Genomic DNA, 12,857 nt, shown 5'->3' with positions numbered 1-12,857 from the left:
TCTTTCCTTATCTTTTGTTTTGCCATTTTTGTGGGGAGCTTGTTGGTATTTGTTGTTTTTGTTTCCTTTGTTTATGAATACACACACACACACTGTAAGCACACAAAATGACCAAGGAATCTCTGTTAAAAATGACACAGTCAGCAACCCCAAATCAAAGGAGAAGAAAGCAGCAGCATACACATTGAAAACAGTATTTAAACATCTATCTCCTCTGTTGACTTGCAGCCTTGCATCTCTTCTGATAAGGATGCACAGTCATCTCTACTTCAGCTGCTTTTTAGTATCAGCAGCCAACTCCAACTCAGCTCTTGGAGGAGAAACAGGGTTTCTGGGCTGTCGATTTGGCAACATTGCTTGCAACCTAAAATGGCACTGTCCCAGGGAGACTGCACCATGCAATCCTAGATCTCCTCTACAAAGAAAGAGGCAACACAGCCTATGCTGAAATTACTCAGACTAAGAGTGTGGAGCTAGAGTCATGGCCAGGGGATGGGGATGACTGCCCCACTTTGACCTCTGATCCTAGGGGTAGCCAACATGGTGAAGGCACAAATGTTGTTGGACTACAGCTCCCATCTGCTGCAGCCAGTGGGACCAGTAGTCACAGATTATGGGAATCATAGTCCAGTAGCATCTGGAGGGCAGCACATAGGCTACCCCTTTTATTCCACGATTAGAAAACATATTCAATAATCTTTTGTGAGAGACTTTGTCAAATGTTCCATATATTTGGCGTCTACTGGATCACCTCATGGCTTCTCCCAAATAATCCTGGGAACTGTAGTTCTATGAGGGGTAAACTATGCCCCCCCCCGGGATTCTTTGGAGGAAGCCCTGTGCTTTAAACTTACACTGAATGTGTGTGAAACTGCAGAGCATGTTTACTGGCAGGAAGCTTAACTTATCCCATGTGGTTGATGGTCTGGTGCCTTTGTTCTTATTTTAAACTGGCATTTAAAATTGAACCTAAAATATGAATTTCACATCGTTTTATAAACGGGGGGCACTTCAACATATTTTTTTTTTAAAAAAGCCATTAGTGCTGTATTTTCGAATGAAGACCCAATCGAAGCTGAAGCGACATTAGCTACTTCTGTGGTGATTCTTCAACCTTCAGGATACATGTGCCTCGATGATTCCTCCATTTACTTATTTTTAATTCACAAGAACCGATACGGACGGTACTCCCCACTCCAATGGGACGGAAGGAACGAGCCTATATCAGCAGCGAAGAGCTGAAAGTGGCTGGGCTTTCCCCTCGCTTTTAAGTCCATCCTCTCGGAGCGGTTGGGCCAAGAAAGTTTACACCTCCGCCCTGCGCCAAACCACCACTTTTCGCCTCCCATCAGCAGGCCTCCCTCGGAGCCCGCTGTGGAAGAGCTCAGGGATTTTGCAGGACAGCCTGGAAGTCAGGGGAGGCTGCGGTTCACAGTGTGAGGGAACAACCCTCCTTCAGAGCTTCTCTCCTCCTCATTCAACCTTCGCCTGAGGGTTTATTATTGCAGACTCTTCCCTTGCCTCAATTTACAGCCCAACTCGTGAAATAGGCGGGGAAAACTGGAGTGAAGGTGGGGGGAGAGCTGCTGGGGAGAACTGTGGAGCCAGCAGCTTTCTGTCGTTTCCCAAAGCTAGCAGAGATTGGAGAGGAGGGGCAGAGGCTGGTCGTGTGAGTTCAGGCCGTTGGGGAGAGTTGCAAACTTTACTACAGTATTCTTTGAGGCAGCTGAGAGGCAAGAGGAGGAAAGGCTGGTGCTGCAAGCAGCTAGTCCAGAGCTCCATCCATCCGCTGACCAGAAGCTCCAGGGGGCTGCCCGGCATGAGAGTCTCATAAAGGAGTTCTGTGCAACAAGGAGCAAACTTCTCCAGCGTCTGAAAGTTTCCTATGTGGCTGCCCTGCCTGCCAACATGAAAGGTAAGCAGGAAACAAGGCATATGGCTCTTTCAGAGAGTGTTGGGGAAGGAGCTGGGCTGTGGGAGCAGGAGAGTCTGTCAGCAATGAACATGTGGTGCTTGTTGTAGGAGCAAGTATTTTTGCAAGCGTGTGCGTGTGTAAAACTGGAGCTGCCTCAGGTCCGTGCTCTAGTCCATTAATGATGAAAGCTGCCATTTGTTCCTCGAGAAAAGTCTGAGCTCAGCTTCTTGCAAGTTGTTTACGGGTCCCCCTTTTGGATTTTTTGGATTGGAAAAATCTGACCAGGAGAATGAAGAGAACTCACCCACACAACAATTTCTGCTTTCCCCAGCACATTTTTCTTGACCACCTATCTTTTTTTCATTCCCCCCCTTTCCCCTCCCCCTGCAGTTTTTCAGAGAGCGCAGTGGGGGGTTGCCAGCATTTCGTGATGTTCTTAGTATTGCTTCTAGACATCTGGCAATGATTAGGTTCTAGCAGAGGCTTAACTGGCTTGTGAAATATACTTGGCATTCCCCCCCTCCCCTTTCAAGACTGGAAAATATTTAGTTTGTAGGTTGCATGTGCTGAAAATCTGAAGTTTAAAGACTCGCCTTCACTTACAAATCACACTTTGGCATGCATGCATAGATTGTTCTATAGCTTGTGACCACTAAGTGTCACTTAAATCATTTATGCTGCAGTCATCTACCCATGTACCTGGAAACATATCCAACTGGTCTCTCAGTAGCACTTACTTCTGAGTAGATGTGTATAAGAATGCACTCGACAATGAAAATGAAAAGTGAGCACCTCTGAATAAGTTTAGGACGTCACACTCCAGAGAATAAGGCATCAAAGAATGATGTTTGGGAATGTTAGAAACTACAGTAGTTGTGAAGCATAGTTTTTCTTTAGCCACATAAATAAATCTAAGTAGGCAACAGAAATATAAATAAGGAATCTGTGGCTGAGTATCAGCCTGTTGCTTAGCTTGTGCTGTTTAATTCTAGATGCCAAGAGGGCAGTAAATGTTGTGATAGTTCTTTCCAGAGGCCAATAAGAATACTGAGATCGTTGACTTAGCTTGCCAGAGAGGCAGTCTATGGGAGAAAGTATTTTATTTCACTGAGCCCACACACATGTGAAAACAACTTTTGAATATCATCTTGTGGGGAGTAAAGTACAGAACATTGGAGATGGTTAGCAATTCAGATGGTCTGTAAAGCCACCCGTGTTATTTCTGATAACACATGGCACTACTAGAATGGATGTAGTGGCAATAACAACTGAGAAGCAATGTACTTTTGCACAATACCTTATGATGTTGATGTCATCCAGTGCGAGGAATTAAGTCCATCGTAGGGACTGTAACCTCATCATTATATATTCTAAATGTTATAAAGTGCACTGGTCCCAACAGAAGTTTTTCATTGATTCACGCATTTGGGTATAATTTAGGTCACATGGGGATTTTAGTGTGTTAACTGCATTGTATACAAAATATCTCTTTCCCTTGACTGGTACTGTGTCCACGTGACATGCTGCATATATGATAAGCTACCACATGATGGAGATTTGAGGTAGCCACAGCTATCTTAGGACAAATATTGGTTTAATGGCCTCATATGCATGATTTCTGCCTTCTTGCTGTGACACCTATAGCCCAAGTTTATGCATGTTTGCCAGGAAGTAAGCTCCACTGAATTCAATATTACCTACTTCGAAGAAAATGTGCATTGGATAGCAATTCTAGTGAGATTTTTCATCTGGAAAAAGTGGGAAATGTATTTGAAATATTGATGCTTTTAATGGAGATTCTATTCATGTAGGAGGGTTGCATGTTCTCAGTCTTCTTGGTGGGTCATAATGACTCTCTTTCTGTAAGAAATTGCACAATCACTTTGTGGAGTGTTTTTCCAGAAACTCATAAGAAGGCCAGTAAAATGAAATCTTTAAATTACAGAGTTAATGAGAAACATCCTTCAATGAAAATGGCAAATGAACTGGTAATGCAAGAGTTATGAAAATCATAAGCAGTGCCAAAGCACCTTCCCTCTCTCCTGTTGCATCTTTAACACACATATTTGATTTTTCCACATTTTTTTTGTTTAAATCTCCTCCTTCATAAAAACTTCTGAGCTTTTATGTTTAGAATAATCACGTGTTCTATTCATGAGTAACAGCAGAGTTGACCTGCTGGTGCAGTAAACATCCAACATCCCTAGAGAGCTGAAGATTATCCAAATAATTACATCACGAGTGATTTGCACAAAAATACATTGGGTTGGATCCAATCTTCGTCATTCTTAAAGTAGATCTATCAAAAGCAATAGCATTTAACTTAGTCATGACTGACAACTGTAAGCAATTTTCACATTGTGTGCCAAAATAATTTGGATTAACAGGTGAAACACTAGATAGGTTACAATACAGGATGGTTGGGCCATATCCACAAGTTGGGTTAGTTAGAACAAGTGAAACATTATTTATGAAATGCATATAACTTTTGTTTTATTTATATTGGGCTGTATCCAACCAAGTCATACTCAATAGATTTAAATTAGATGTGACATTTAAAGCACATGGCTTCCCCCAAAGAATCATGGGAGTTCTAGTTTCACCAAGCTATAATTCCCAACACCTTTAAGTAACTACAGTTCTCATGATTCTTTGGGGGAAGCCATGTGCTTAGAATGTGTGTTAAACATGCTTCAAATATATGTTTTGGATGTGATCTAACTTGAATCCACTCATTTCTGTGAGTGGACTAATCAGATACAGCACATTTATTTGAAGATGTACCTTTCAGGCTGCACTGCTCTCATAAGGCAGTTTATACGACTGTAAATTGAATAAAATTAAAAATTCAGTACGTGCAGGAATAGGGTGGCCCTGAAAACACATTTCTCAGGTGTTTGGGTAAAGAAGTACATAGTCAGCATTCACCAGAAGCTGCATGGTGAAGAAGTCAGACTCACCTCTGGGAATTCCACAACTTAGGGGCTGCCACGGAGAATACCCACCCTCAGACCACCAACAGCCCAAACTTTTGTGAGGTAGAACTGCCAAGAGGGATCCCTCTGCTGATCTTCACAACTGTTAGGGTCTGTAAGGAAGAAGGCAGTCTTTAATATACAGTATGTAGCGAAAGTAATATGACCTGAGTGCTTAGCATCCAGAAGTGTTCTAGCTGCCACATTCTGTACCATTTCCAGTTTCAGATCCATTTTTCGAGGGCAGCGCCTGGAAGTTCTCTGTTCTGTAGAGATCTGCCACATTAACTTTTAAAATAAGAACTGAAAAAGACCATCACGTAGTTGGACGAGAAGATCCAGTCTCCCTCTAGTCACCATTAAAAGTATTCTAGTTTTGGATTACATAGCATGCCTCCTACACAGGCAGCTCAATTTCCTTGCCAAATTCGAACTTTCTGTAAGGCTGAATTTAAAGAAGGAAAAGGTCAGAAGATTATCTCTCTCTTATGAGTGAAAAATCATTCTCCTTGAATTACTAAGTACAGTGGTACCTCGGTTTATGAACACAATTGGTTCCAGAAGTCTGTTCATAAACTGAAGCGTTCATAAACTGAAGCGAACTTTCCCATTGAAAGTAATGGAAAGTGGATTAATCTGTTCCAGACGGTCCTCGGAGTACTTAAACTGAAGCATTCATAAACTGAAGCAAACTTTCCCATTGAAAGTAATGGAGAGTGGATTAATCCGTTCCAGACGGGTCCGCAGAGTACTCAACCTGAAGCGTACTTAACCCGAAGCATGGGTGTAATTGGTTCCGGAAGTTTGTTCATAAACTGAAGCGTTCATAAACTGAAGCGAACTTTCCCATTGAAAGTAATGCAAAGTGAATTAATCTGTTCCAGATGGGTCTGCAGCGTTCATAAACCGAAAATTCATAAACTGAGGTGTTCATAAACCGAGGTTCCACTGTATTTGTTACAATTCTGCCTTGCATTAAGGACATGGCTTATCCATGCTTTGATTACAATTCATAATACAGTGGTGCCTTGCTTAACGAATGCCCTGTAAGATGAAATTTTCACTTAACGAAATGATTTTTCAAGCAGAGGTTGCCTCGCTAGACGAATTTGTTTTACGAAAAATTCGTCTAGCGAATCGCGGTTTCCCATAGGAATGCATTGAAATTCAATTAATGCGTTCCTATGGGCAAAATAAATAAATAAATAAATGCATTCCTATGGGATTCGCTAGAGGAATTTTTCGTTAGAAGAATTGACCCGTGGAACAAATTAAATTCGTCTAGCGAGACACCACTGTACTGCAAATTTGCAAATTCTTATCTGTTAGAGATCAAGAATTATTATGGAACTTATCCAGAAACCTGAATTGCATTGTACCTACCCCAATGACTTACAAATGGAACATTTTAGCAGGTAATATAATAGTATACTGTAGTCAATAACACAATCTTAAACATGCTAGTATGGGATCATGAAACAAGATAGCAACAAAACAAGTGTTCATGTTTCTTGGCGGGAGGATTGGAAAAGAGAATATAGATGTGAGTAATGGGAATGGATTTACCCACTGAAGCCCATCATTGGTGTGGGCTCATTGTAACATCTCATATTTTCATTCATAAGGGATGACCCTGCATTGTATATCTCTTTGTGTATGTGAATCTTCCTCATGAAATGAATGGGAAGAATCCCCACCTGTTGTCGCAACATCTCTGAATGCTCATTAGAGCACACATGGATTGCTACAATTAAACTAGACTAGACGCTTTGGTACTGATTGGCTCTGCAACCCTGAAGCAAGGCAGCATATATTGCACCTAAGCGTATCCAACAAGTAGCTGCCTAACCCTTCCTTCAGAATCTCCAGGGTGGTTATTTCACTCTGGAAGCTAACAACATTTGGATGGTAGTGGCTATGCCCCCTAGAAAACTGTTGGGAAGTAGACAACTTCAATATATATTGTTATATCGCACCTTCCCTTATGTTCAACCTGTATACATGTGCAAATGAAACAAAATATTAAAAAATTGCTACTAATGACCTCATTCCAAGGAAACATAATCCAAGTATTCTGGAGTTCACACTGCTCTGAGAATTCTAACAATACTGTACAGTATATACCAATTCTCAAATCAATAGCAACAAAAGTGACACAGATAGGATGAATAAAATGGCTTAGGAGGTGCCTTGTGTGAGGGGCGGACTTTGGTCTTTCAAATTTCAGCGGTGCCCTGTGCAAGGCCAAAATTTGGCACACGCCCCCCCCCCCACCTCCGTTCTGCTTAGTTCAGTACAACCATCATAGTTGTGATGCCCTCTAGTTGTACAGTGCCCTCTAGGCTTAGTGCCCAATGCAGCAGAACCAGTCATGCTGCCCTAAATCCACCTCTGTCTGTTTGAGCAGAAAGGCACTTGCATGTGCATAAGGCAAGCGTTCTGAATTCTGTTGTAGCTCTTTGGACTAAGGCACAGTGGGTTTCAGTGGGGAGGAAGCACCAGAAAAACTCTGTTGTATGAGCTGAGTTTATCTTGTGCTTAATTTATCAGTAACTGCAGCTCGATGTTTCAAAATTCTTGCATCAAGCTATCTAAATGTTCAGTAAAAAAATTCCTTCAGTAGCACCTTAAAGACGCATGCACACGAAAGCTCATACCAAAATATTGGTCTTTGCTTCGACTCAGACCAACACGGCTACCTACCTGTAAATGTTCAGGATACTTCAACTTTTCTGCATTAAATTGTTTTGAGTTTTCAAAACATGGGTGCATGAAAAGGACAAAATGTTTATGAAAACTCAACATGGTAAAAGCCAGGATGCAGTTCAAGAAGAAGTGGAATCTGTGTGCAAAAATATCCAGCTCTTTAAAGTGAAGCAAGCAATATGGAATGGCTATGTGAATGCATTAGAAGGGCAGGATATTGATCTTTTGAGTAAATAAATAAATGGAACTGGCTGAAATTAAAACAGGCAGAGATTGGAATCTGTGTTTTTTTTAGGACTGAGGGATCAGAACACAAAAATACTTTCCCCTATGCACTGCAAACACATCTAGTAAACACCCAAGATAGATTTACTGCATGTTTTTAAAAAGTCATTATTATAGCATTAAGTATCAAGTGCAGTCTCTTATCAGTAATATTCTGTAAATCTAGGTTTTTAGTGTCTCCCTGTTAGCTGTTCAAATGTTAACAGAAACTTGGCCTAGCCAATTCAAATTCTGCATTAGTAACCAAAATAGGAACTTGCTGAGATTTGGTAGAGAAGTGAGTTTTGTTTCAAAATCATTTTTTACTGTAAAAGTGTCATGCTTAGTTTCAAACTCACTCTTGTATACCGTGTTTCTCATATTATAAGACATGTCTTATATTTATTTTTTCCTCAAAAAAACACACTATGGCTTATTTTCAAGGGATGTCTTATTTTTTTCCTCCTCCTCCTGCCGTGGCCGGCATTGCTGCTACGCCTATCACTATGTCTTATTTTCGGGGTATGGCTTATATTCCTTGAATGCTTAAAAATCCTGCTATGGCTTATTTTATGGGTATGTCTTAAAATATGAGAAACAGGGTACATGTGGTGAAATCCCAATATAGCAGTGAGTGGTGGTTGCAGTTAGATAATTAATGGTCACATTTGTGCTTAATGATTCTCACATTCTGAATACTCTTCACCAAAACATGTTTGGAATATTATTTGTATTTAACACAACATGTGCAGCAGCTCCCTCTCACGTGTGCCAAGAATGACATTAATAAAACTTCAGTACGGCTGTAACAGCCCCACTGAAATCATACTGAGATTCAAGGAACCCATGGGCCTGACAGACTGCCAGAGAAAGTTGAAAAGCTATATGGGTAAGAAAAGTTTGGCTTCAGCCTCAGATTTTCTTGGTCACACATGGCCCATGACAAATGTACTGTTTAAAAATATAACACCGAAGCACAAATCACACCATTTTACAGATTTGTGTGGTGCTGCAGTACTTGCAAATGTGTGAGTGTGTATTTAAAGTGGAAATAAGCCTACCAACCTTCGTCAACACATCCTTTCTTAATGCCCACATCCATAAAGTGTTGAGCCATAATGTAATTGGCTGTGTCCCCATCCCCAAATAAATAATTATATTTGTTATACTCTTGTTGTACTCTTGTTAAATTTTGATGACTGGTAGTTCATAAAAAAATATGAAAGGTACCTAATACTACCACTCAGATATGCTATGAGAGTTGTTAACCCTGGATTAAGGAATTTGGAAGTCCCATGCTGGGTCATGCTTCAGGATCTCAGGCTTCACCAAGTAGGATGCCAACTATATATATGCCAAGGAAAGATAGGCAGATCATTATATTTCCTGTTTGTGTCAGTCTTTCAATTGTTCATTCATAAGTCTGTTCCTTCTGACAAAAATGGAAACAGAAGAGGAAATTACTGGTGATCGCTTATTTGGCCCATGGCTGGAACAGAAATAAATCCAGTGAAAACCAATCGTTTGTTGTTGTTGTTTGTTTGTTTGTTTGTTTTCCAGTCTGCAAATATCACATAATTGATGATGGGTTGTCATCCCCATTTAAATTATGCTTCCTTTGCATTGATTGAATTGAGTGGAATTAATTATGTCATTAATTATGTTAAATTCAAAACTTACATAAATCATGTAAAATGACATTAAATAGCAGACATTGAGATGAATAAATGGTATTTGGTAGAAACTGAATTGCGGTGGAAGGGAAACAGCACTAATTATGATGGAGGAAGATGGGAGTGGAAGTTGCTGCCTTCTTAAATGGCTATCTGCTCCATGCCAATTACACATCCATCTTCATTTTTTTTAAAAAAACCATTCATTTCCTCTGAAAGATTCATCTTTATATGTGTTATAAATGGGTTGTATACATGGTTGTATACATTTAAACCCCAAATATATGTTTTATAGGAATTTTGGTAAATGATAAATTTGTTCCAACTCATATATTAGTCTGGAAAGTGTGAATCAGGTCAGTTTCTTTAAAATGTGGACTGAATGAAACCTTGGAGGATCCCTAATGCTGAGTACTGCCCTTAATTTGTAACATAAGGGGTCCTAGGGTTACAGCCAGCCTGCTTGGAAATCTTTTATTTCTCCCAGAGGTGTGAGAGCTGCTTATAGTCATTCAGTAGTTACGTAAATGTGTCACATGCCTATAGTTAACTCACTTCATGGCTGAGTTTGAGCAATCATTTCATGGGGTTTTTAAACAGTTCTGTAAACTCAATGTGTATTTGTATTTATTAGATGTCTTGCATGTCTACATGGTTCTCTCTTTCTCCAAACTCACATTTTAACATCACAACAATCCTGTGACCAGTGCCAGATTAAACCCTGTGAAGACCCCCAAGGCAGTCGCAATCTTAGGCTCCCATCTCCTAATATGTTTTTGTAATTTTATTTCAAGATCAAATCAATATTATTCTGATACATTGTTGTGGGGCCCCTAAAAGGCCTGAGCCCATAGGCTGGTGCCTACTCTGCCTATTTGGTATGTCACTGCCTGTGAGGTGAGGTAGGTTAGATTGAAAGAACAGGAATGCCCCATAGTCACTCTATAAGCCGCATGTCTGAATGGAGATTAGAATCCAGAGTTTCCTAGTCTAATCATTACACCCCTCTGGTCACTGGGGTACTGAACAAATGTCATACTCAAGCGGCATTTGCCGAGTGTGGACAATTCTCTGGAGTTTCCTTTGTGATCTGTTCTATGCCAAAGAATTCATGCCAAGGATTAATAAACCAAAGGTCCAGGGCAGGCATCCCCAAACTGCGGCCCTCCAGATGTTTTGGCCTACAACTCCCATGATCCCTAGCTAAGACGAGGACCAGTGGTCAGGGATGATGGGAATTGTAGTCCAAAACATCTGGAGGGCCAAAGTTTGGGGGTGCCTGGTCCAGGGCTAAATTCCAGCACCAGGGTTCCAGTGCTTCATAAAAGAAGGTGTACCTGACTTCCATGTCTGGGAATCTAGCCTATATGGCCTTGGCTAGCAGTTTCATCTAAGAAAGGGAATGTCTCACCTGGAGCCCCACCGCCAGTTTGTGGTGTCCTTACATCAACAACTCATGCACCAATTAGGATGATTAAAAACAAAATTTCCTTTGCTTGACTACTAGACTTTTTAAAAGCCGCCTAATAACTTCAAGGAAAAGCTGTTTCCAAGCAGTGGGGGATCTTCATAGACTTAACGGTTTGGAGAAAGAGGGGGTTAACCCTTTTCACAAATATTGCCCCTCCCCTCTGGCAATTAAGTTTGGAAAGAGGGTTATTGTCCAAAACGTCTGGAAGATACCAGGTTAGGGAAGACTGATACAGATTTAGGCACAACTTATGCAAGTACTGGTGTGAGGCACAGGTTCTTTTTCATTCACAAATGATTAGTGCTGAACTTCCCAAGTTTCTTAGAAACATCTTTGGGATAAATAAGAAGGTCATGGCGGCTATGCATAGATCATGAGTTGCCTAGGCCATTTTCAGGTAGCACACAACCATGTATTTATGTTTTGAAAGCAAAAACACATGCTGACATACATTTATGGCTCTGTTTCTATATTTGTCTTAAAAACACCACAAGTGCACATCATAAGCAAAAGATTTAGCATGAATCATTACAGAGTCTTACTGCCAAGCAGAGAAAAATGATGCTTTATAAAAGAAGTCACTCTTATAAGGTTGCAAAAATAATTAATGCAATGGTCCAGGGTAGCTAAATAACTTCCTGGCAACTCTGTTGGGCAAACCATGAGTAATTAATTGGCTTAAACAAACCATCTAGTGTTTGGGGGGTGGAGGTGTGGATTTTCAGAAACAAGCATTGCTGGCTATTTAACTCTTTCCAGGCCCTACATGCCAAGCTCTACTTTGCCTTGCAGATCTACTGTAGTAAAAGCACCATTAAGAATTTCACTTACGGCACACATTCTTTGTGTCTAGTCATTGAAATTAGTGTTGATTAATAATAGAGCTGAAGCCAATACAGCTGTATGCCCTGAACAACTGCACTTTCCATGTTAATAACTGTCTTGTGCCATGTGTCAACACAAATGCTAAAGTTATAATGAATGCCAGATATGTTTCTTCTGCATTAAAGACATGTGCTAGTGGTCTTTGGAATGGAAGAAAAAGGGTGAGGAAAAGACAGTGTCACATCAGTAATAGGTAATGGAATTGTTTCTTTCTTTATCTGGTAAAGTCCAAAGCAGTTCAATAATTTCTATTGTTCTCAAGAAAATACAAAATGTAATACATACCTGACTAGAAATTACACTTCTGCCTACAAGCCAACAAGGAACCTGAAGCAGAGTACATGGAGAGCATAGGAGCCAGCTCCAGGGGCTCCTGGGGGCCTGGGCACCCACAATAATAAAATTGTGGGGGCCGGGCACCCACAAAGTCAATGAGAAAAGCCAGCAGGTGGCAGCGGCGCTGCCTCCAAGAGAGAAGCAGTTCAGCTCCATCCTCCACAGCCAGCCAGTGAGGCCCTCTTTTATTGGGGGGGGGGGCGGAAATGGAGCCAGAGTCTCTACCTCTGAGTCTGAGTCCCTCACCGCAGAAAGGGGTGCCTTGCTGGCTGTAGATAGGAGGAGGACACAATGCAGTGTGTGGATGTGATGTCTCATGTCCACATTGTGGTGAGGGCACCCACAATCCTAAGGGTGAGATGGCACCCCTGTTGGACAGCAATACTGGAAGCAAAGTTCCTTAATATTGGCTGGATACTGAATACCCTTGATGACAGCAGCAAAATAAACCCCACCCTTACATGGCACTACAAAACCAATCCATATTAAGGCAGGAAATATATGTGTTCCATTGCTGGACATACATTTTTTGTAAGTATGCATGCAAACACACACACCTGGCTTTGAGTGTATGAAGTGTTTAAACTTTCTCTCTTACCTGCCAGGGTACCCAGTAACTTGGCATAGTAGTT

At 41.0% G+C, this 12,857-nt stretch overlaps 2 protein-coding genes across 4 annotated transcripts in view; both read left to right on the top strand.

Moving 5' to 3' along the window:
• Positions 1–1,345: 1,345 nt before the first annotated feature.
• COLEC12 (collectin subfamily member 12) overlaps positions 1,346–12,857 on the top strand; it is a 75,690-nt gene continuing 64,178 nt past the window's right edge. For 2 of the 3 annotated variants that reach the window (XR_004693236.2, XM_035125924.2), the window contains exon 1: positions 1,347–1,915. Coding sequence is in view for 2 of the 3 variants with exons in the window: in XM_035125924.2 (XP_034981815.2) it covers positions 1,909–1,915 (7 nt within the window). In the remaining variant the exon portion in view is untranslated. Of the gene's footprint in view, positions 1,916–12,857 lie in introns of all 3 variants that reach the window. The other variant, XM_060277890.1, reaches the window with a different exon arrangement.
• The window catches only part of LOC132592550 (uncharacterized), a 254,823-nt gene continuing 250,187 nt past the window's right edge, over positions 8,222–12,857 (top strand). Inside the window, exon 1 of the mRNA XM_060277892.1 lies at positions 8,222–8,462. The gene's annotated coding sequence lies outside the window, so the exon portion shown is untranslated. The remainder of the gene's footprint in view (positions 8,463–12,857) is intronic.

This window comes from Zootoca vivipara, chromosome 8 (assembly GCF_963506605.1).
Source record: "Zootoca vivipara chromosome 8, rZooViv1.1, whole genome shotgun sequence".
Taxonomy (NCBI): Eukaryota; Metazoa; Chordata; class Lepidosauria; order Squamata; family Lacertidae; genus Zootoca; species Zootoca vivipara.
This window is presented reverse-complemented; position numbering and strand designations above follow the sequence as displayed.